We start from the raw sequence: 23,125 nt of genomic DNA, 5'->3' as shown, positions 1-23,125 counted from the left end.
CACACACACACACACACACACACAAAAACACTGCACCCGAGTGGGAGGCCGTTATTAGAATTGATAGGGGGATTCTATGGGTGTCCCCCTCTCTGAAAATGGGGTGTTGACATTTGACACTTCTTAACTGGACTTTGGATGAGTTCATTAAGCAATAAGGCAAGAGAACCCGTGGATTATCGAGAGTAACACACAGTTTAGGGCTGTTCTTAGGCTCGATGTGAATGCAAAGCGGGAAGACTGTGCAGGAAGGTTTATAGAAACCCCCGCTGTCTGAATAAAACATCTAATGTTGGCAACATCTTTATTCCAGTGGAGATAAAGTTTATGAATTGCCTGGCTGAACTATGGGACAGGGAATATTTCAAATGTAACTGTTATCACAAATTACGGTCCTTTGTGGTTTAGTTGGTAGAGCATGGCGCTTATAAAGCCAGGGTAGTGGGATCAAATTCCCATGACCACCCGAATGTAAAATGTATGCTTGCATGACTAAAATGCTATGGGGATAAAAGCGTCTGCTAAATGGCATATATTATATTATTACCCGTGGATTATCATGAATAACTAATGCCTATCAACCAATCAGCATCCAGTATCCAAACTATCCTATTCAGCTCAGTAGCTAAACTCTAAACTCATTAGAGGAATAATGGCATGAAGTTGATTCAGAGACAATAAACAGGTCTACAGGCAGGCTCTATTTACAGGCTCCTATCAGTACTGTGATTGTTATCAGTCAGTAGAGAGGAAACGTGTTGTTTACTGGGGAACACAGAACAGGTTATAACCAAATAAACAAATTCTACTGGGAATTGTTTGGATAGCAGGTGCATGGAGTTAGCCACGCGTTTACCCCGCTTAACTTTTAACGTTAATTAAAAAGATAAGAGTTCCACATCACGTCTTTTCCTTCCCCTCTTTTTCCTCATCTTCTTCTTCCTCTCCTCCCATCTCCATGAAATGCTAATTAAACAAGCTTCATTAAATCACATTTCACTTCACCGCTGCGTTTTGCTGAGGGGACACACAGGCGGCTTAAAATAACACTGCCGTTTTGTGTGCGTTTGTGTTTGTGTGTGTGTGTGTGTGTGCCCATCTGTGTGTGTGTGCCCATCTGTGTGTGTGTGTGTGTGTGTGTCTGTGGCTATCTCTGTGTGCGTGTGCCCATCTGTGAGTGTGTTTGTGTTTGTAAATGCCCGTCTGTGTGTGTGCCCGTCTGTGTGTGTGTGTGTGTGCCATCTCTGTGTGTGTGTGTGTGTGTGTGCCCATCTCTGTGTGTGTCTGTGCCCATCTCTGTGTGCGTGTGCCCATCTGTGTGTGTGTTTGTGTTTGTAAGTGCCCGTCTGTGTGTGTGCCCATCTTTGTGTGTGTGTGTGTGTGTGCCTATCTGTTTGTGTGTGTGCCCATCTCCGTGTGTGTGCCCATCTCTGTGTGTGTTTGTAAGTGCCCGCCTGTGTGTGTGTGCCCGTCTGTGTGTGTGTGTGTGCCTATCTGTGAGTGTGTGTATGAGCCCATCTCTCTGTGTGTGTGTGCCCATCTCTCTGTGTGTGTGTGCCCATCTCTGTGTGTGTGCCCATCTGTGTGTGTGTGTGTGCCTATCTGTGTGTGTGTGTATGTGCCCATCTGTGTGTGTGTGTGTGTGTGCCCATCTCTCTCTGTGTGTGTGCCCATCTGTGTGTGTGTGTGTGTGTGTGTGTGCCCATCTCTCTGTGTGTGCCCATCTGTGTGTGTATGTCTGCATGTGTGTTTTCAGGTTATTAAAAATGATGATTTGTCTTCAGATGAAAGCCTACAGGTCTGATTAAACCCTCCCTACAGAGGCCCAATGCCAACAAGCAGCAAGCTGAATGAAATCCACTGGATGTAAATAGAATCACTGCTACAGTAAATCTCCACTCCGCTCTGCTCCGACCCGCTGACTGAGTTTTACAATTATCAGAGTTCCTGATCTCTCCCAAAACACTGCCGTCAGCCGAATGTGTTTCTGAGTAAAGTTGGGCTTTCTGATTTGGTTTAATGCGGTGGTGGTGGGGGGGGGGGGGGGGGGGATAGAGATAGGGAGATTAAGACAAGAGTGTGTGTGCATGTGTGTGCACGCATGGGTGCTTGAGTGTGTATGCGCGCATGTGTGTGTGTATTACTGAGAGCGGGGGATGGACAGGGATGCTGATAGTAGCAGTGTTTCAGTCACTGTCCTGTCTAAAGGCTTCAGGACATCCATATCCAACAGCCGTGGACACAAAGCCGATCCTGGTTATCGTCGATGCTGTGAGCATGTGGCATCATTAAGTTCCTGGGCTTTGATCAAGACCATTCTTCCAGTAACCTGCATTCAGATACTGCACATGTCGGCCATTCTCTCTCCCTACATAACAACCCAGCCAAGCCAAGCATCTCAAATGACACCGTATTCTCAACCAGAGGAGGAAGTTTAAATGTAATGCGCTGTCTACAAAATAGGGTGGTATTTTGGTACACAGTTCAAGGTGACATCCCATGGACTCTGGTCAGAAATAGTGAACTACTTGTGTAGGGAATAGGGTGTCATTTGAGATGTAATGCTGAGGTGTTACTGAAGCGACAGGCCAGTTTACCGACATTATTATTACCATGCTGAGTAGTTGCTCATCAAGATGCAGTTGATGAGGCTAGTTAATTGACGAGGGCAGACAGACGTATGTGAGCGTGCACACACACGCGCGCACACACACACAATATTCTCTACGTGATGGACCCAGGGCCCAATAATTATCCCCCTTCCAGTTAACGTCTCGCTAATCAAAGAGTCTGACGATTGTTTTTGGAATCAAAGAGCTCGCCGCCGCGGGCTCTAGCGCAGCCGCTTGTGATGTCAAAACTTTGTTAAAAGAAGAGGAGCGAGATAATGATGAGAGGCTGCAAAAAGTCGCTGACTCTAGTCAGTGTTGATGAATCTGTTGTTAGTTACACCTAAGGAGAAGAGACATCAAACCCTGCTCGACTCTTGACAGTCTAACTCTCAGATGGTATCTGAAGACGAAAGATGAAAAGACTAAATGAAACCTGACTGGTTTGAGTGTCTGACTGGTAAATGTCTAGAGCTCGTTTCGATACCCGAGGGAGAGTCACACCATATGTTCCTACAGTATCCTCACTGTTGATTCCCCACTTCCAGTAATGTATGCTCGCCACACACACCAACGTTCAAAAGTTTGGGGTCGCTTAAAAATGTCATTGTTTTTGAAAGAAAAGCACATTTGTTGTCCATTAAAATAACATAAAATTGATCAGAAGTACAATGTAGACATTGTTAATGTTGCAAATTACTATTGATGTTTAATGGAATATCTACATAGGTGTACAGAGGCCCATTATCAGCAACCATCACTCCTGTGTTCCAATGGCACGTTGTGTTAGCTAATCCAAGTTTATCATTTTAAAAGGCTAATTGATCATTAGAAAACCCTTTGGCAATTATGTTAGCACAGCTGAAACTGTTGTCCTGATTAAAGAAGCAACAACTGAGCAAGAGGACAAGTACATTAGTGTCTAGTTTGAGAAACAGATGCCTCACAAGTCCTCAACTGGCAGCTTCATTAAATAGTACCCGCAAAACACCAGTCTTAACGTCAATTGTGAAGAGGCAACTCCGGGATGCTGGACTTCTAGGCAGAGTTCCTCTGTCCAGTGTCTATGTTCTTTTACCCATCTTAATTTTTTCTTTTTATTGGCCAGTCTGAGATATGGCTTTTTCTATGCATCTCTGCCTAGAAGGCCAGCATCCCAGAGTCGCCTCTTCACTGTTGACGTTGAGACTGGTGTTTTGCGGGTACTATTTAATGAAGCTGCCAGTTGAGGACTTGTGATGCTTCTGTTTCTCAAACTAGACACTCTAATGTACTTGTCCTCTTGCTCAGTTGTGCACCGGGGTCTCCAACTCCTCTTTCTATTCTGGTTAGAGCCAGTTTGCATTGTTCTGTGAAGGGAGTAGTACACAGCATTGGACGAGATCTTCAGTTTCTTGGCAATCCCTTAATTTCTCAGAAGAAGAATAGACTGATGAGTTTCTGGCCATTTTGAGCCTGTAATCGAACCCACAAATGCTGATGCTCCAGGTACTCAACTAGTCTGAAGAAGGACAGTTGTATTGCTTCTTTAATCAGGACAACAGTTTCAGCGGTGCTAACACAATTGCAAAAGTTTTTTCTAATGATCAATTAGCATTTTAAAATTATAAACTTGGATTAGCTAACACAACGTGCCATTGGAACACAGGAGTGATAGTTGCTGATAATGGGCCTCTGTACGCCTATGTAGATATTCCATGAAAAATCAGCCGTTTCCAGCTAAAATAGTCATTTACAACATTAACAATGTCTACACTGTATTTCTGATCAATTTGATGTTATTTTAATGGACAACAAATGTGCTTTTCTTTCAAAAACAAGGACATTTCTAAGTGACTCCAAACTTTTGAACGGTGGTGTACATTAACAGTTGAATGAGAGGGAAGCCTGAAGCTTCAAGCACATAAAGAAGCGGTACTAGAATGCCTATCTCAGATCCCTTTTGATTCTCTCCATGTTAGCCACAGTGGCCATTTAGTGCCAGAACATTCACCACAGAATAACCATGTTCCCATCCAACCATGTAATGCGGAAGTATATAAACACTCCTGACAGGCCTGATGGAAACAGCAAACTTGTTGGTATAATGTCCTAATGTCGACAATACAAAATACACTAGATGTATCGATTTTTTGTGGTGAAATAGATCGGGAAAATTGCTGTGGAAACACTTTTACTTGTCAATATTGATATAATAACCATCACATGGAAGTAAACAAGGATTCACACCATGATGTGTTGTGTTGTCCTCCCACCACGACGAGGAAAAGCATGAAGAGTTTAATAGGCAAATGAATTAAGTTATGAACTTCACATGGTGGTTAAGTGATGGACGGTGATGAGCTTGATGCACATTTCCAATAGATATCTAGGGTATTATTTGTATGCTGGTGACATGATCAGTGATTGGCTGCCAATTATCAAATAAAATGTATCTTGCTCTTATCCATATGACATCATATAACCTACCCTCTCCAAGATATCAGCAAACTGTTGTCTAGACAGCATGCACCAAGACGAGTTTGGGGCAAGTTCGCTGTTTATCGCAACAGTTTTTGTGACAAAACCATCCAGTCAGTTTGAAGGAAACACTCTTCCGCTGTTAAAATGTGTATATATTTGCTATGCAAATATTTGATAATTCCCTTGAAAACATTTTTGGGTGTGGGGGTGGAAACATAGCTTACGACCATCATCATAGACGAAACGCTAACTGTGCCCCACCTTGAGTTCCTCCAGGTCAGGCCTCTCCATGCTGACCACAGCAGCCAGTAGCTGGTCCTCCAGACCATCCCTGGTCACGGTAAAGTTCATCAGGGTACACTGGGCCTGGAGCTCGGGCTGGTAGTGTGGGCTGGCCAGCTTAGTGTGGAGAATCAGTCTAAAGCTGGGGTTGTACTCACACTCCTTGTCTCCTATCTTTATGTACCTGAGGAGAGGTGGATGGAGAGAGGAGAGGAGAGTAGTTGGAGGTGTGATGATTGAAGTCATGGAGTCATGTACTACGATAAATCCACATTTCAAACGTGTCAATGAACTTCTCGCTTCAATTTCTGACAGTGACCGTGCAAGGTCGGTAGGATTCAGCCTACTGGAACTGGCTGACAGGTTTGTTTTAAAGCAGGTTTCAGATTTGATGGAAAATGCTTTGGAAACCACTTAGAGAGTCACGCACCTGCCCTTCTTGATGGTTTCTCTCCCCAGTAGTGGCCCTAGAACAGGGTCTACAGTATCCTCTAGGTTCTCGATCAGAACCACGTCACCAGCAGACAAAGCTCTCTCTATGGAGTCCAGATACCTGAGAGACACATGCCCAGAAGTCAACACAGACCCGTGAATAGGAGTTTTACTGTCACTAGAAAGAGCTTAAGCCTTAATCAGTTTTACCCAATATTTTAAAGACTTTTTGTACTATGCTTGTTGAACCGTCTCCTGCACTATCGGTGATGGGTAATGATGTGGAAATTTCATTGAAGAAAATGTTTAATCTACATCGTTATAGCAATTCATTAAACCAGGAAGTGATTCCAAGTAAAGTCTTTCTCACCCACTCTGCCCAATAAAAGAGGCAATTATGGTCTCTATTAAGAATGTCAAGGAGAGCCCATTATATACCCTCTTCAAAAACTCTCTCCAGAACAGCTGCCATCTTGTGACTCACCCTCTCTGTCCGATGCGGATGACGCGTAGATCCTCTCCGTATTTGTTTTTGATCCACTTGACGCCCTGTAGCTGGGGGTCCACCATGAGGGGCCAGCGCTGGCAGGAAGTGAGGATGGTGGCATTTTCCGTGGACATCCTATCGGCCGGCAGGCCCTCGTTCTGCCACGCCGCGATGTCAGCATCGTCCATCAGCATGGTCAGAGGGTCCAGGTCAGGGGTCACTGGGATTGGCACCTGGGAGAGAGGGGAGGTGGGATGGGGGACGGTGGTTAGTAACAAGCATAGAAGCCACAGGCATCGAAATGGCATGGATCAGGGGTGGACAACCTCCTCTTGGAGATTCATGGAGGGGGGGCTTTTGGTCCAGCCCTGATTCTATTCATCAGCTGCTTATCAGGACGTTCATTAAATGAATGGCAAACACTTTTACAATGATGTGATAACAGAAATGTTGATTATTATGTGTGTATGCATATGGCTCTGTGTGTGTTGTCCCACCTGTAACTGACTGAGGTATGGTCTCCAGGTGTTGTCCATGAGCTGCTGTCGGTAGCGCTTAGTGAAGTATCCCAGGTAGGAGACAAACGCTGTGATGAGGAGGACGTCCCCACACAGAGTCCTCTCCTGACGTCTGAAACTCTCCACTGCCTCCGCCCAACGCACGTTCTCCGATGCCAGACCACCTACCTACAGACCACAACACAATGTGACACGGCAGGACACAACACCACACATAACCATGGAGTGAGACAGGCCAGATCACAATTCAAGTGGTGCAGCGGTCTAAGGCACTGCATCTCAGTGCCAGAGGCAACACTACAGTCCCTGGTTTGAATCCAGGATGTACATCACATCCGGACGTAATTGGGAGTTCCATAGGGCGGTGCAAAATTGGCCCAGTGTCGTCTGGGTTTGGCAGGGGTAGGCCGTCATTGTAAATAAGAATTTGTTCTTTACGGACTTGCCTGGTTAAGTAAAAAAAATATTATTAAAAAAATCTAGAATTTTCATGCAAATCTCATATTGATACCAAGGCATGATTAACACAAAAGTCAAAGTTAAGGCTCTACAATTAGCATTCTGCCCTGAGTGACATTGATTACCCACACTGCACCCTGCTAGCTGTAGACTCATTAAAAAAGTAGCCTGTCTTAATTACAATAACATCAATGAATAGAAGTGTGACAAAGTTATAGAACACAGCTGGTTTGGAAATAATAAGCTTAACTTAGCAATAATGATTACAATGTTGTTTGACACTTTTAGAAAATGCTGATCCTTCTATTCCTTTGTTGGCCTGTCTCTCATCAAGTGGAGATTACCACCCTCACACTGTCAACACAACACATCTCCTTACTGAATACTGATCAGCAGGCGATGTGTATGCCCCCAGGTAAGTGTGTGTGTGTGTCTGGCCAACTCACCAGGCGGTTGGCAAGAGAGATGGTGCGAGCGGTGGACTCAGCCTCCTGCTGGCATTTGAGCTTGTCGGCCGTGGCTTTCTCAAACTTGGCTGTCAGCTTGGCCAGGTTCTCATTAAGGTGCTGTCGCACACACACACACACACACACACACACACACACACACACACACACACACACACACACACACACACACACACACACACACACACACACACACACACACACACACACACACACAGGAGAGAGAGACAGAGAGAGAGACAGAGAGAGAGAGAGAGAAAGAGAGAGACAGAGAGAGAGACAGAGAGAGAGACAGAGAGAGAGACAGAGAGAGACAGAGAGAGAGACAGAGAGCGAGAGAGACAGAGAGAGAGACAGAGAGAGAGACAGAGAGAGAGACAGAGAGAGACAGAGAGAGAGACAGAGAGAGACAGAGAGAGAGACAGAGAGAGAGACAGAGAGAGAGACAGAGCTTGGTAAATTGACAGATAAAACTTCAAATGATCTAAACGCTTGTTACCCGACGACAAGCTACTCCGGATGAAACAAAACTTTCACAGTTTTCTGAAAGTTGCTGAAATGTGATCAATCTCCACAGAGGATTTATTAGGCATACGGAGGCAGTTATTACAAGGACAAACCCAATTAATTGGTGGAGACACACAGGTTCATATTATATGATACTGAGGATTGCTAATTCCCCCTGGCTCAGGAGCCATTTTCTACACAAATGCTTTGGCTGACAGCTGAACAAACGACAGGCGGAAAAAAGTGGATTTGGAACTTATTAGAGTCTAAACTAGAAACTCTTCAGGGTTGGACGTTGGCAGACAGCAAGGCGGCTGCTACGGCAGGGCTGCTACGGCAGGGCTGCTACATGGTCTGACTTCATAAAGAGGGACTGCATAGAGGCTGCTAAGGATGAGGGTCTGAATGTCAAATACACAATAGGCCGTTGACTCACAGCTATTATTTACAGCTATTGGGATTGTCATCTTGAGATGTATTTCTTGATGCATATAACAGCCTCTGAATAGAATGTATTTTCTACTCCCTTAAAGAAACATACAACTTATTATTAGGTAATTAGATTAATTACATTTTCACAATGTGAATTCTGATACCATGATATAGTGGACTATAAAACCAAAGTCTAAGAACTGTTTCTAAATAGGATTCAACCTGATCAGTGTTAGGTTAACTCACGTTGATCTTAGTCTTGATGACTGTGAGTTTTTCCTGGGCTGCAGCCAGCTCAGCGTTGGCCTTGCTCAGAGCCTGTCTCTTGGGCTCCACCTCACAGAACACCTGGTAGAACTTGACGATGTTTAGGACCCAGGAGCAGAGGCCCGCCGCAGCGTTGGACTTAGAGGCCACTAGTTCAGGCTGGAACTCTGGGTCCTGCAGAGTTGGCATGGGGTGGAGGGACACGATTAACACGTTCAATGAAAATGTGCTGCTTGACATCATGTCCGAGGTTATGCAAGCTGGTAAGTACAACTGGTCTTGCATGTTGAGTTCTTGGGTACTCTAACAGATTCAACACTCTCACCTTCCTCAAAAGACGGTTTAATAAAGTATCACAATAATATGACACTATCATCACTGAATTATTCTCAATCAAATTCCCTAAAATAAAACAGTAGGTAAGGCTGTGTGACTGTACCATTATGTAAGGCTGTGTGACTGTACCAGTAGGTAAGGCTGTGTGACTGTACCGGTACTGTAGGTACGGCTGTGTGACTGTACCAGTAGGTAAGGCTGTGTGACTGTACCAGTATGTAAGGCTGTGCGACTGTACCAGTAGGTAAGGCTGTGTGACTGTACTCTACCAGTAGGTAAGGCTGTGTGACTGTACCAGTAGGTACGGCAATGTGACTATACCAGTAGGTAAGACTGTATAGCTGTATTCTACTAGTAGGTAGGGCTGTATCACTGTACTCTACTAGTAGGTAAGGCTGTGTGACTGTACCAGTATGTAAGGCTGTATGACTGTACAAGTAGGTAAGGCTGTATGGCTGTACCAGTAGGTAAGGCTGTGTGACTGTACCAGTAGGTATGGCTCTGTGACTGTACCAGTAGGTATGGCAGTGTGACTGTACCAGTAGGTAAGGCTGTGTGACTGTACCAGTAGGTATGGCTGTGTGACTGTACCAGTAGGTATGGCAGTGTGACTGTACCAGTAGGTAAGGCTGTGTGACTGTACCAGTAGTTAAGGCTGTGTGACTGTACCAGTAGGTAAGGCTCTGTGACTGTGCCAGTTGGTAAGGCTGTGTGACTGTACCAGTAGGTATGGTAGTGTGACTGTACCAGTAGGTAAGGCATGCATGACTATACCAGTGGGTAAGGCTCTGTGACTGTAACAGTAGGTAAGGCTGTGTGACTGTACCAGTACTGTAGCTACGGCTGTGTCACTGTACCAGTAGGTATGGCTGTGTGCGAATGTACCAGTAGGTAAGGCTGTATTCTACTAGTAGGTAAGGCTGTATGACTGGACTCTACTAGTAGGTAAGGCTGTATGGCTGGACTCTACCAGTGACTAGTAGTTAGGGCTGTGTGACTGTACTCTAACAGCAGTTATGGCTGTATGACTGTACCAGTAGGTACGGCTGTGTGACTGTACCAGTTGGTAAGGCTGTGTGACTGTACCAGTAGGTACGGCTGTGTGACTGTTCCAGTAGTTAAGGCTGTGTGACTGTACTCTACCAGTAGGTAAGGCTGTGTGACTGTACCAGTAGGTAAGGCTGTATGACTGTACTCTACCAGTAGGTACGGCTTTATGACTGTACCAGTAGGTAAGGCTGTGTGACTGTACCAGTAGGTAAGGCTGTGTGACTGTACCAGTAGGTAAGGCTGTATGACTGTACTCTACCAGTAGGTATGGTTGTAATCTACCAGTATGCAAGGCTGTATGGCTGTCCTTTACCAGTAGGTAAGGCAGTATGAATGTACTCTACCAGTAGGTAAGGCTGTATGACTGTACTCTACCAGCAGGTAAGGCTGTATGACTGTACTCTACCAGTGGGTAAGGCTGTATGACTGTACTAGAAGGCTGTATGACTGTACCAGTAGGTAAGGCTGTATGGCTGTACCGGTAGGTAAGGCTGTATGACTGTACCAGTAGGTAAGGCAGCATTAATGTACTCTACCAGTAGGTAGGGCTGTATGAATGTACCAGTAGAAAAGGCTGTATGGCTGTACTCTACCAGTATGTAAGGCTATATGACTGTAACAGTAGTTAAGGCTGTATGACCGTACCAGTAAGTAACGCTGCATGACTGTACTTTACCAGTAGGTAAGGCTGTATGACTGTACTTTATCAGTAGGTAAGGCTGTATGACTGTACTTTATCAGTAGGTAAGGCTGTATGACTGTACTAAAAGGCTGTATGACTCTACCAGCAGGTAAGGCTGTATGAATGTACTCTACCAGCAGGTAAGGCTGTATGCCTGTACTTTATCAGTAGGTAAGGCTGTATGACTGTACTCTACCAGCAGGTAAGGCTGTATGACTGTACTAGAAGGCTGTATGACTGTACTCTACCAGTAGGTATGGTTGTAATCTACCAGTATGCAAGGCTGTATGGCTGTCCTTTACCAGTAGGTAAGGCAGTATGAATGTACTCTACCAGTAGGTAAGGCTGTATGACTGTACTCTACCAGCAGGTAAGGCTGTATGACTGTACTCTACCAGTGGGTAAGGCTGTATGACTGTACTAGAAGGCTGTATGACTGTACCAGTAGGTAAGGCTGTATGGCTGTACCGGTAGGTAAGGCTGTATGACTGTACCAGTAGGTAAGGCAGCATTAATGTACTCTACCAGTAGGTAGGGCTGTATGAATGTACCAGTAGAAAAGGCTGTATGGCTGTACTCTACCAGTATGTAAGGCTATATGACTGTAACAGTAGTTAAGGCTGTATGACCGTACCAGTAAGTAACGCTGCATGACTGTACTTTACCAGTAGGTAAGGCTGTATGAATGTACTCTACCAGCAGGTAAGGCTGTATGACTGTACTTTATCAGTAGGTAAGGCTGTATGACTGTACTTTACCAGCAGGTAAGGCTGTATGACTGTACTCTACCAGCACGTAAGGCTGTATGACTGTACTCTACCAATTGGTAAGACTGTACTCTACCTGTAGATAGGGCTGTATGGCCTTGAGGCAGGGCTCTGGGATGTTCTGCTTGTTGAAATGGACCAGGGAGTCCAGGAAAGCATCTACTTTGGCCATCATCACCTTGGCAGCCTTCCAACTACGGTCCTTAGGAACCCGACCACCCGGTGCCATCAGAACCATGACTGCAGCGGTCACGTTGGTCACAGCCACCACAGGAGAACCAAACGACTTCAGCTCAGTCAGGTTGTTCTGGAGGGAGAGATGGAGGGAAGGAAGAATGGATTGAAATAGAAAGTGCATTTGGAGGACATCAGCTTGACCAGGCTATTATGAAAAATGAGAAGGAGGGATAGAGACAATGACAGAGATTAAAAACTGGAATGCACTTGAAGGACTTCCACTCTGCCAGGTTATTCAGTGCAAGGGAAGGATGAATAAAAAAATATGAAAAACTGGATTTCATTCAAAGGTCTACAGTTACATTTATATGATATTTTAGTCATTTAGCAGATGCTCTTATCCAGAGTGACTTACAGTTAGTGCATTCATCTTAAGATAGGGGCGACAACCACATACTGTATCACAGTAAATACACTTTTCAATAAAGTAGGAATTAATCAGCAGTTCAGTCAGGGCATTCTAGAAAAAAAGTAGGTTTATAAAATTGGAACAGTTTGCTGACTTTGAGAAGAAGAAGAAGAAGAAGAAGAAGAAGAAGAAGAAGAAGAAGAAGAAGAAGAAGAAGAAGAAGAAGAAGAAGAAGAAGAAGAAGAAGAAGAAGAAGAAGAAGAAGAAGAAGAAGAAGAAGAAGAAGAAGAAGAAGAAGAAGAAGAAGAAGAAGAAGAAGAAGAAGAAGAAGAAGAAGAAGAAGAAAACAACAGGGAATACTAATTGGAGTCTTTAGAGAGGGTAGCCTAGCCGGAAAAGAGATGTCAGTTCTGGTTGGGTGAACACAGAACACCTTAAACCACTCAGGTGCTTAGTGAATCCCACAGCTCTTCCACATAAAACCAACAGAGAACGGCTATAGCACTAGATAGTAAGAAACCGCTGGACATTGAGCCGTGAATATTTTAGCACATTATTTTGTGGAAAATACCATAATTCCATTTCAAATCTGATATACTGGAAATGAAACCCATAAGGTATCAAACTGTGAGTGTATTTGTGTGTTTGTGTGTGCACCTTATTGAGAGTGTTAAGAGCCTCCTGTGCTGCTATGAGGGCTGGTTCAGCCTTGGCCAGATCCTTCTCACAGTCTCTCTGTTTCCCTGTGACCACCACCGCTATGGCCGCCACCTTCTCTTCCTCCTCATCCGCCACAGTCTTCTCCTTAGACACCTGGTCATAGATCAAAGAAAAAGGACGTGGGAATTATTGTCGTACGCAGCAATGCTTCTCACAAAGTCTCAAAGTGATTCACAATAATGCTTTAGAAAATGTGGATTGCACATTTACAATGTGGAAAGCACTTTACAATCCATTGTTTAGGGAATGATGAGGGGAACCCGACCCACCCACCACCAACAATGTTTTACAGTACCACCCACCTTCTCTGTTTCCACACCGACTACCTGGATCAGCCTATCAGCATCTTCGTTCTTCTGCTTGAGCTCCACCTCCTGGGCGGCCAGCTTGGCCTTCAGGTCGTCCACCTATCGCAGAAGAGAATAGGAGAGGGCAGGTCATGTTTGAGGTTTGGTTGATTCTTCTATCTGTAATAGTGACCGGTAGAGAGCAGAGTGTCACATGTCTTATATGAGATCTGTGAAGACAGGAAGACTGTATTGTTGATCATTTTTGTCACGATGATAACGTATTATAAGCAGAAATCAACAGATATATTACACACACAAAATGAATCTGTTATCGACGAATAGAATCTCTGATGTGTGGTTATACAGGACCAAACATTTTTAAGACCCAACCCTCAGAACAGACATCATTCTATCATTCATATAATATTGATCTATTGCATTAAAAAAAATCTATGATTTTCTCAAAGCAGAGAAATGGACAAAAAGGGGACACAAATGGAGAGATAACAAGTACACTACCATTCAAAAGTTTGGGGTCGCTTTGTTTTTGAAAGAAAATAACATTTTGTGTCCATTAAAATAACATCAAATTGATCACCCTCTCTACACTGGCTTCCTGTTAAGGCAAGAGCTGATTTGAAGGTTTTACTGCTAACCTACAAAGCATTACATGGGTCTGCTCCTACCTGTCTTTCTGATTTGGTCCTGCCGTACATACCTACACGTACGCTATGGTCACAAGACGCAGGCCTCCTAATTGTCCCTAGAATTTCTAAGCAAACAACTGGAGGCAGGGCTTTCTCCTATAGAGCTAAATTTTTATGGAATGTCCTGCCTACCCATGTGAGAGACACAGACTCAGTCTCAACCTTTATCTTTATTCAAGACTCATCTCTTCAGTAGGTCATATGATTGAGTGTAGTCTGGCCCAGGAGTGTGAAGGTGAACGGAAAGGCACCAGAGCAACGAACCACCCTTGCTGTCTCTGCCTGGCCGGTTCCCCTCTCTCCACTGGGATTCTCTGCCTCTAACCCTATTACAGGGGCTGAGTTACTGGTGCTCTTCCATGCCGTCCCTAGGAGGGGTACGTCACTTGAGTGGGTTGAGTCACTGACTTGATCTTCCTGTCCGGGTTGTCACCCCCCCTTGAGTTGTGCCGTGGCAGAGATCTTTGTGGGCTATACTCGGCCTTGTCTCAGGATGGTAAGTTAGTGGTTGAAGATATCCCTCTAGTGGTGTGGGGGCTGTGCTTTGGCAAAGTAGGTTGGGTTATATCCTACCTGGTTGTCCCTGTCTGGGGTTATCGTCGGATTGGGCCATAGTGTCTCCCGACCCCTCCTGTCTCAGCCCTCAGTATTTATGCTGCAGTAGTTTATGTGTTGGGGGGCTATGGTCAGTCTGTTGAATCTGGAGTATTTCTCCTGTCTTATCCGGTGTCCTGTGTGAATTTTAGTATCTAAATATCTCTCTCTAATTCTTTCTTTCTTTCTTTCTTTCTTTCTTTCTTTCTTTCTTTCTTTCACTCTCTCGGAGGACCTGAGCTCTAGGACCATGCCTCAGGACTACCTGGCCTGATGACTCCTTGATGTCCCCAGTACACCTGGCCGTGCTGCTGGCCTAAAGAAGGCCAGTTTTCTTGCTTCTTTAATCAGGACAACAGTTTCAGCTGTGCTAACATAATTGCAAAAGGGTTTTCTAATGATCAATTTGCCTTTTAAAATGATAAACTTGGATTAGCTAACACAACGTGCCATTGGAACACAGGAGTGGTGGTTGCTGATAATGGGCCTCTGTATGCCTATGTAGATTTTCAGTTAAAAATCTGCCGTTTCCAGCTACAATAGTCATTTACAACATTAACAATGTCTACACTGTATTTTTGATCAATTTGATGTTATTTTAATGGACAAAAAATGTGCTTTCAAAATCAAGAACATTTCTAAGTGACCCCAAACGTTTGAATGGTAGTGTATACAGAAGTCGGAAGTTTATATACACTTTAGCCAAATACATTTAAACTCAGTTTTTCACAATTCCTGACATTTAATCCTTGTAAAAATTCCCTGTTTTAGGTCACTTAGGATCACCACTTTATTTTAAGAATGCGACATGTCAGAATAATAGCAGAGAGAATTATTTATTTCAGCTTTTATTTCTTTCATCACATTCCCAGTGGGTCAGAAGTTTACATACACTCAATTAGTATTCGGTAGCATTGCCTTTGAATTGTTTAACTTGGGTCAAACGGACACCTTCCACAAGCTTCCCACAATAAGTTGGGTGAATTGTGGCCCATTCCTCCTGACAGAGCTGGTGTAACTGAGTCAGGTTTGAAGGCCTCTTTGCTCGCACATGCTTTTTCAGTTCTGCCCACACATTTTCTATGGGATTGAGGTCAGGGCATTGTGGTGGCCACTCCAATACCTTGACTTTGTTGTCCTTAAGCCTTTTTGCCACAACTTTGGAAGTATGCTTGGCGTCATTGTCCATTTGGAAGACCCATTTGTGACCAAGCTTTAACTTCCTGACTGATGTCTTGAGATGTTGCTTCAATACAGTGCCTTGCGAAAGTATTCGGCCCCCTTGAACTTTGCGACCTTTTGCCACATTTCAGGCTTCAAACATAAAGATATAAAACTGTATTTTTTTGTGAAGAATCAACAACAAGTGGGACACAATCATGAAGTGGAACGACATTTATTGGATATTTCAAACTTTTTTTACAAATCAAAAACTGAAAAATTGGGTGTACATCCGTATATCCATATAATTTTCCTCCCTCACGATGCCATCTATTTTTTTTAAGTGCACCTGTCCCTCCTGCAGCAAAGCACCCCCACAACATGATGCTGCCACCCCCGTGCTTCACAGTTGAGATGGTGTTCTTCGCCTTGCAAACGTTCCCCTTTTTCCTCCAAACATAACGATGGTCATTATGGCCAAACTGTTATATTTTTGTTTTATCAGACCAGAGGACATTTCTCCATAGAGTACGATCTTTGTCCCCATGTGCAGTTGCAAACCGTAGTCTGGCTTTTTTATGGCGATTTTGGTGCAGTGGCTTCTTTCTTGTTGAACGGCCTTTCAGGTTATGTCAATATAGGACTCGTTTTACTGTGGATATTGATACTTTTGTACCGGTTTCCTCCAGCAACTTCAAAAGGTCCTTTGCTGTTGTTCTGGGATTGATTTGCACTTTTCGCACCAAAGTATGTTCATCTCTAGGAGACAGAACGCGTCTCCTTCCTGAGCGGTATGACGGCTGCGTGGTCCCATGGTGTTTATACTGTTTGTACAGATGAATGCGGTATTTATTAATTTTTGTACGTTTCGTTAATTTTTTGTTTTGTTCATTCCATGTGTAACTCTGTGTTGTTGTATGTGTCGGACTGCTATGCTTTATCTTGGCCAGGTCGCAGTTGCAAATGAGAACTTGTTCTCAACTAGCCTACCTGGTTAAATAAAGGTGAAATAAAATTTAAAAAAATAAAAAAAACCTTGCTCCCAACGATGAACCAGACTTGTGGAGGTCTATGATTTTTTTTCTGAGGTCTTGGCTGATTTCTTTTGATTTTCCCATGATGTCAAGCAAAAGAGGCACTGTTCGAGGTAGGCCTTGAAATATATCCACAGGTACACCTCCAATTGACTCAAATGATGTCAATTAGCCTATCAGAAGCTTCTAAAGCCATGCCATCATTTTCTGGAATTTTTCAAGCTGTTTAAAGGCACAGTCAACTTAGCGTATGTAAACTTCTGACCCACTGGAATTGTGATACAGTGAACTATAAGTGAACTAATCTGTCTGTAAACAATTGTTGGAAAAATTACTTGTGTCAGGCACAAAGTAGATGTCCTAACAGACTTGGCAAAACTATAGTTTGTTAACAAGAAATTTGTGGAGTGGTTGAAAAACAAGATTTAATGACTCCAACCTAAGTGTATGTAAACTTCCGACTTCAACTGTATCTACTGGATAATTTAATAGCGTTAGGCGCTAGAACTGTAATCAGACACACAAAGACAGACAGACACACACACACACACACACACACACACACACACACACACACACACACACACACACACACACACACACACACACACACACACACACACACACACACACACACACACGCATGCATGCATGCAGGTACAAACACACACTCATGCCACACACACACACACTCATGCCACACACACCCACTCATGCCACACACAAATTAAAACCTGAAACACACACAATTTCCACAGAATGCATGCATGTTTCTACATTACCATCTGACTTCGTCAAAATGTTGCACAGGGGAAATAAAACAGAGTGATATTTGTTGTTCTTTGAGATAATTAACTAAACATGACGTGAGAGTGCTGAGGGTGTTGTGTAGAAGATGTCTCTGTTGGGTCCTGATGAAATCAACCCAGACAGAAACTGAAAAGCACCGAGTGAGCCATCAGAGTGATGGGTGGGAGGGGGAGATGGAGGGAATGAGAGGGAGAGAAAGATAGAGAGACAGAGGGATGGAGAGAGATAGAGAGAGGGAGAGAGAGAGAGAGAGAGAGAGAGAGAGAGAGAGAGAGAGAGAGAGAGAGATGGATTGCGAGAGAGCGATAGCTAATTGTTGTGAGACGTGGCTCTGAGATAAACAGTGAAATCGCTCTACATCTGGACAGCTCTCTATATACATGTAAACACGTACCACTGTGTATGGGGCTATCTAACACCCACACATAATACCCTAGCTTCTAGACAGGGTGCATTGTCTTTATCAATTAAAATCCGTATAACTGCCTGTCCAGGTGGATCTAAACAAACCTAAAGTTATTTCCAAGATCTAATTTACAGGAGAGCAGGTATTTTCCCCTACAGCACCACAACCAGTTCATCAGTCTGGGAGTCTGGGACCGATACTCTAGAACTCATCAGATCATGTTATCAGAAAAAAGAGAAATGTGGTTGAAGAAGCAGAACTAGTTTCCCTTAATCATTAAAGGCCCAGTGCAGTTGAAATTAAGTTTTTCCTATGTTTTCAATAATATTTTACAACAGCTAATGACACTAACACTGTAACACTGTGTGAAAAAATTGGATAGTTGCTGGTTGAAAATACAATCTACAACTTAATTGTTACCTAGAAAGTATTTGATATTGATATATAAAAACGGCTGCATTGGGCCTTTAAATCATTTTTATATATAACTATTTTTCCTTTATCTGGCTCCCTGTCAGGGATCTGTGGATGAGGGTAGATTGGAGGTTAGAACCCTCACATTTACACGACTGGAGATGAGACATTAGCCTCCCACAGCGATTAGTGTCAGAGGGAAAAAAGAAGAGGAGGAGGTGTATGTGTGTGTGTGTGTGTGTGTGTGTAGGTTCATTATAAAGAGTATAAGAGCACTGTTCTCCCACGCAACTCTACACTGATAGAGGCAGGTCTAGGAGCCACACACACACACACACACACACACACACACACGCACACGTGTATGTGCATGTGTGTGCAGCGCAAGAACTCAGCTCCCCTGATCCGCTCCCAGATACATCCTGTGGTATCAGCGCATCTCAGCTCCAACCCACTCTCTCTCCTCTCATTAAAACACTATTAACACTCATCATCCAAGATGGCTGCCGCAAAAACAGACCAAAATCCAGACCAGAGGAGCTGAATACAGCCCACAGGAATCCCTTTAATATGTTCTCTGGGGAGCCGATGAGTCATTTTCAGCCTCATCTCCCCGTTTTAACCCCTGCAACCTTGTTTATTGTTGTTTACCAGACAGCCAACCTCTGACTTTCTGAATTAAGTGTTGATGTTACAAAACAAGTACATTTATTGCAAGAGGCTTGTCATAGGGACGTGAACACATATAAAACGACCATTAATGAAGCCTGTCGTAAAAGGGGTCAGGGGGTGTAACTGTAATGAACAGTCAACACAATTACAGGGTAAGTATGTGCTGTAATGTATGTATGTGACCTGCTGGGTATTCCTATAGGGGGTTGGTGACACATTGTAATGCATTAATGCTAGTAACGTTGGAGGGTGTGTGTGTCACCAACACAACACACAATATAACACTATATACTATGCTGATGTGTTCATGTCCCTTCAAGTGTTGAATCAGGGAACATACACTGAGTGTACAAAACATTAGGAACACCTAACCTAATATTGAGTTGCACCCCCATTTGCCCTCAGGAAAGCCTCAATTTGTTGATGACTCTACAAGGTGTCAAAAGCGTTCCACAGGGATGCTGGACTATGCTGACTCCAATACCTCTCACAGTTGTGTCAAGTTGTCTGGATGTCCTTTGGGTGGTGGGCTATTCTTGATACACACGGGAAACTGTTGAGCTGAAAAACCCAGCAGCATTGCAGTTCTTGACACACTCAAACCGGTGTGCCTGGCACCTACTACCATACCCCGTTCAAAGGCACTTAAATCTTTTGTCTTGCACATTCACCCTCTGTATGGCACATATGCACAATCCATGTCTCAATTGTCTCAAGGCTTAAAAATCTCCCGAGCAGAGGAGCTGTTGAGTTTCTGCAGGCCATTCTCCAGCCTCTCCATCTTGGTGGTTAAGGTGAGGAAGAGGTTGGTACTGTAGGTTAAGTTAGAATAAAGTAAGGTAAGGTCTGACCTGAGCGGAGGTGCTGTTGAGTTTCTGTAGGCCGTTCTCCAGGCGTTCCATCTTCATGGTGAGATCTCTGCTCTTATTGGCCAGCAGGCTTTGGTACAGCTTGATCTGCTCCAGGAAGGACTTGGGCGTGGTGTAGTTATAGCGCCTCTCATTGGACAGGTACTCCTTGGAAGTGTGGTTCACACTGACGTGGACGTAGGCCATGAACTTACTCACTGACTCCTTCAGCTCCGGCTGGGAGGACAACAGAGGTAGAGTGTTAGAGGTTTTATTGTGGATGATGATTACGAAAGAGAGGGAGAGAGAATGAGAGCGAAAGAAAAGTGTGTGAGAGAAAGAGAGAAACAGAGAGAGAGAGAATGAGAGAGAGAGTGGGAAAGAAAAGTGTGAGAGAAAAAGAGAGAGAAGGAGAGATCTCACCTCAATGTTGTCGACCTCTTGTAGGAACTTGAGGCTGACAGACTCCAGCGCCTCCTGTGGCCACTCATGGAACCAGTCGATGGCTGTACAGTTAACCACAGCTGGAAACTTCCTGCTACGCACCCGCAACTTACTGCCCACCGGAGAAAAGCACAGGGCCACCTACACACACACACACACACACACACACACACACACACACACACACACACACACACACACGTCAGCCCACTGCCCCCAGGGGAGAAACACACAGCCACCTACCTAGCACAGGGATGAGGAATCCAGCTGTATGTGTTTATGTGCGTGTATGTGTGTCCACCTTTGTATTTGTGTGTGTGTGTGTGTTTGTGTATATGTGTGTGATCCAGCCTCTCTAAACACCGACCCATGGGACTCTACTACCCTAATTTATTCTGCTCCAAACCTCATCATAATAATAATACTGCTAACCCCTGGCCTGACGCTTTCCCTCAGACAACAGGGTATAGTGGTGGCACGATCTCATCAGGACTGTAGTCACACAGAGAGAAATGCTGGCCTACAATACCCAAACTACAGCTCCCACAGCAATATAATAAGACTAGACCTTACTAAAGAAAAAATGTATCTGAAAAATGTCATGAACTTCTGAATAGTATAATCTCTATGGTCTGACACAGGAAGTGGTAACAACTCAGAAGGCCAAGCTGGTTACATAAACCTGTTTACAACCACATCTAGACCAGTTTCATTTGAATTATTATTATTCATGTTTCTCAACTTCTTACACCCGAGAGAGGTATGAAATTCAAAGAAAACGCTCAAAGAAGAAAACGTCCCTGAGCAAGACAGTTTGTCACCTTGAGCTGCTTGCGGACTCGATCGATGAAGAACTTCCAGCAGTTTTCCCGGGTGTCCATCATTCCAAGTCCTCGCACCTCGTTCCTGACGCTCCCGATGATGTTCTCAACCTCGTCATCTGGGAACAGGTCAGGAATCTCCCCTGGGATAGAACATTCACATCACACAGAGACATGGTGGGTAACATACAGTCCTGGGGGGGGGCTACTGTGTATGCAGGTTCCTGTTCCAGACCATTACTAACATGTCACAATTCAACTATGTAGAAATGTACATTTCTAAGTGAGGGTGTCATAGATGCTACCTGTGCATCCCACATAGAGGGTCATATACTGGAACACTCCAACATGTTGTTGAAGTATCTAAACCAGTGGGGATCTCACCGATCATATAACATTCAGGTCTAAACCAATAGGGAGCTCATCTACAATATAACATTCAGGTCTAAACCAATAGGGAGCTCATATACAATATAACATTCAGGTCTAAACCAATAGGGAGCTCATCTACAATATAACATTCAGGTCTAAACCAATAGGGAGCTCATATACAATATAACATTCAGGTCTAAACCAATAGGGAGCTCATCTACAATATAACATTCAGGTCTAAACCAATAGGGAGCTCATCTACAATATAACATTCAGGTCTAAACCAATAGGGAGCTCATCTACAATAGAACATTCAGGTCTAAACGAATAGGGAGCTCATCTACAATATAACATTCAGGTCTAAACCAATAGGGAGCTCATATACAATATAACATTCAGGTCTAAACCAATAGGGAGCTCATCTACAATAGAACATTCAGGTCTAAACCAATAGGGAGCTCATCTACAATATAACATTCAGGTCTAAACCAATAGGGAGCTCATCTACAATAGAACATTCAGGTCTAAACCAATAGGGAGCTCATCTACAATATAACATTCAGGTCTAAACCAATAGGGAGCTCATCTACAATATAACATTCAGGTCTAAACCAATAGGGAGCTCATCTACAATAGAACATTCAGATCTAAACCAATAGGGAGCTCATCTACAATATAACATTCAGGTCTAAACCAATAGGGAGCTCATCTACAATAGAACATTCAGATCTAAACCAATAGGGGGCTTATCTACAATAGAACATTCAGATCTAAACCAATAGGGGGCTTATCTACAATAGAACATTCAGATCTAAACCAATAGGGAGCTCATCTACAATATAACATTCAGGTCTAAACCAATAGGGAGCTCATCTACAATAGAACATTCAGATCTAAACCAATAGGGGGCTCATCTACAATATAACATTCAGGTCTAAACCAATAGGGGGCTCATCTACAATAGAACATTCAGATCTAAACCAATAGGGAGCTCATCTACAATAGAACATTCAGATCTAAACCAATAGGGAGCTCATCTACAATAGAACATTCAGATCTAAACCAATAGGGAGCTCATCTACAATAGAACATTCAGATCTAAACCAATAGGGAGCTCATCTACAATAGAACATTCAGATCTAAACCAATAGGGGGCTCATCTACAATAGAACATTCAGATGAGGATAAACCTGCGATATTACAACAACAAAGAACTTCAAACAACAAACACTGTTTTTTCCCCTTGTATAATTTCACATCACTTCATGCAGGATAGAAGAGCAGAATAGGTCCTGCAAATGTCTTTTTACCATGCTGGATGCTTTATCAACAAAACAATAACAGAATGTGCTGGGGCGAACAGTGGCACTGTTTCCTCTAACACTGAAGGGGTGTAAACAGGAGGTAGTGACAGGCAAGGGTCCTAGTGACTGGATGACTCACATCACTGATTTACGGTGAAGCTCTGAGCATTACTATTACAGTACT

At 43.8% G+C, this 23,125-nt stretch overlaps 1 protein-coding gene across 1 annotated transcript in view; it reads right to left on the bottom strand.

Moving 5' to 3' along the window:
• dnah9 (dynein, axonemal, heavy chain 9) overlaps positions 1 to 23,125 on the bottom strand; it is a 119,895-nt gene that overhangs the window by 39,225 nt on the left and 57,545 nt on the right. The window contains exons 50-61 of the mRNA XM_036955698.1: positions 21,266 to 21,408; positions 20,424 to 20,585; positions 20,004 to 20,237; positions 13,367 to 13,471; positions 13,002 to 13,157; positions 11,835 to 12,065; positions 8,903 to 9,097; positions 7,697 to 7,816; positions 6,771 to 6,959; positions 6,271 to 6,506; positions 5,785 to 5,907; positions 5,334 to 5,538 (exon numbers count right to left, since the gene is read on the bottom strand). Of these exons, the coding sequence (XP_036811593.1) occupies positions 5,334 to 5,538; positions 5,785 to 5,907; positions 6,271 to 6,506; positions 6,771 to 6,959; positions 7,697 to 7,816; positions 8,903 to 9,097; positions 11,835 to 12,065; positions 13,002 to 13,157; positions 13,367 to 13,471; positions 20,004 to 20,237; positions 20,424 to 20,585; positions 21,266 to 21,408 (2,099 nt within the window). The remainder of the gene's footprint in view (positions 1 to 5,333; positions 5,539 to 5,784; positions 5,908 to 6,270; positions 6,507 to 6,770; positions 6,960 to 7,696; positions 7,817 to 8,902; positions 9,098 to 11,834; positions 12,066 to 13,001; positions 13,158 to 13,366; positions 13,472 to 20,003; positions 20,238 to 20,423; positions 20,586 to 21,265; positions 21,409 to 23,125) is intronic.

Source organism: Oncorhynchus mykiss, chromosome 20, assembly GCF_013265735.2.
Source record: "Oncorhynchus mykiss isolate Arlee chromosome 20, USDA_OmykA_1.1, whole genome shotgun sequence".
Lineage (NCBI taxonomy): Eukaryota > Metazoa > Chordata > Actinopteri > Salmoniformes > Salmonidae > Oncorhynchus > Oncorhynchus mykiss.
The sequence above is the reverse complement of the archived record's forward strand: the minus strand, read 5'-3'. Positions and strand labels throughout refer to the sequence as shown.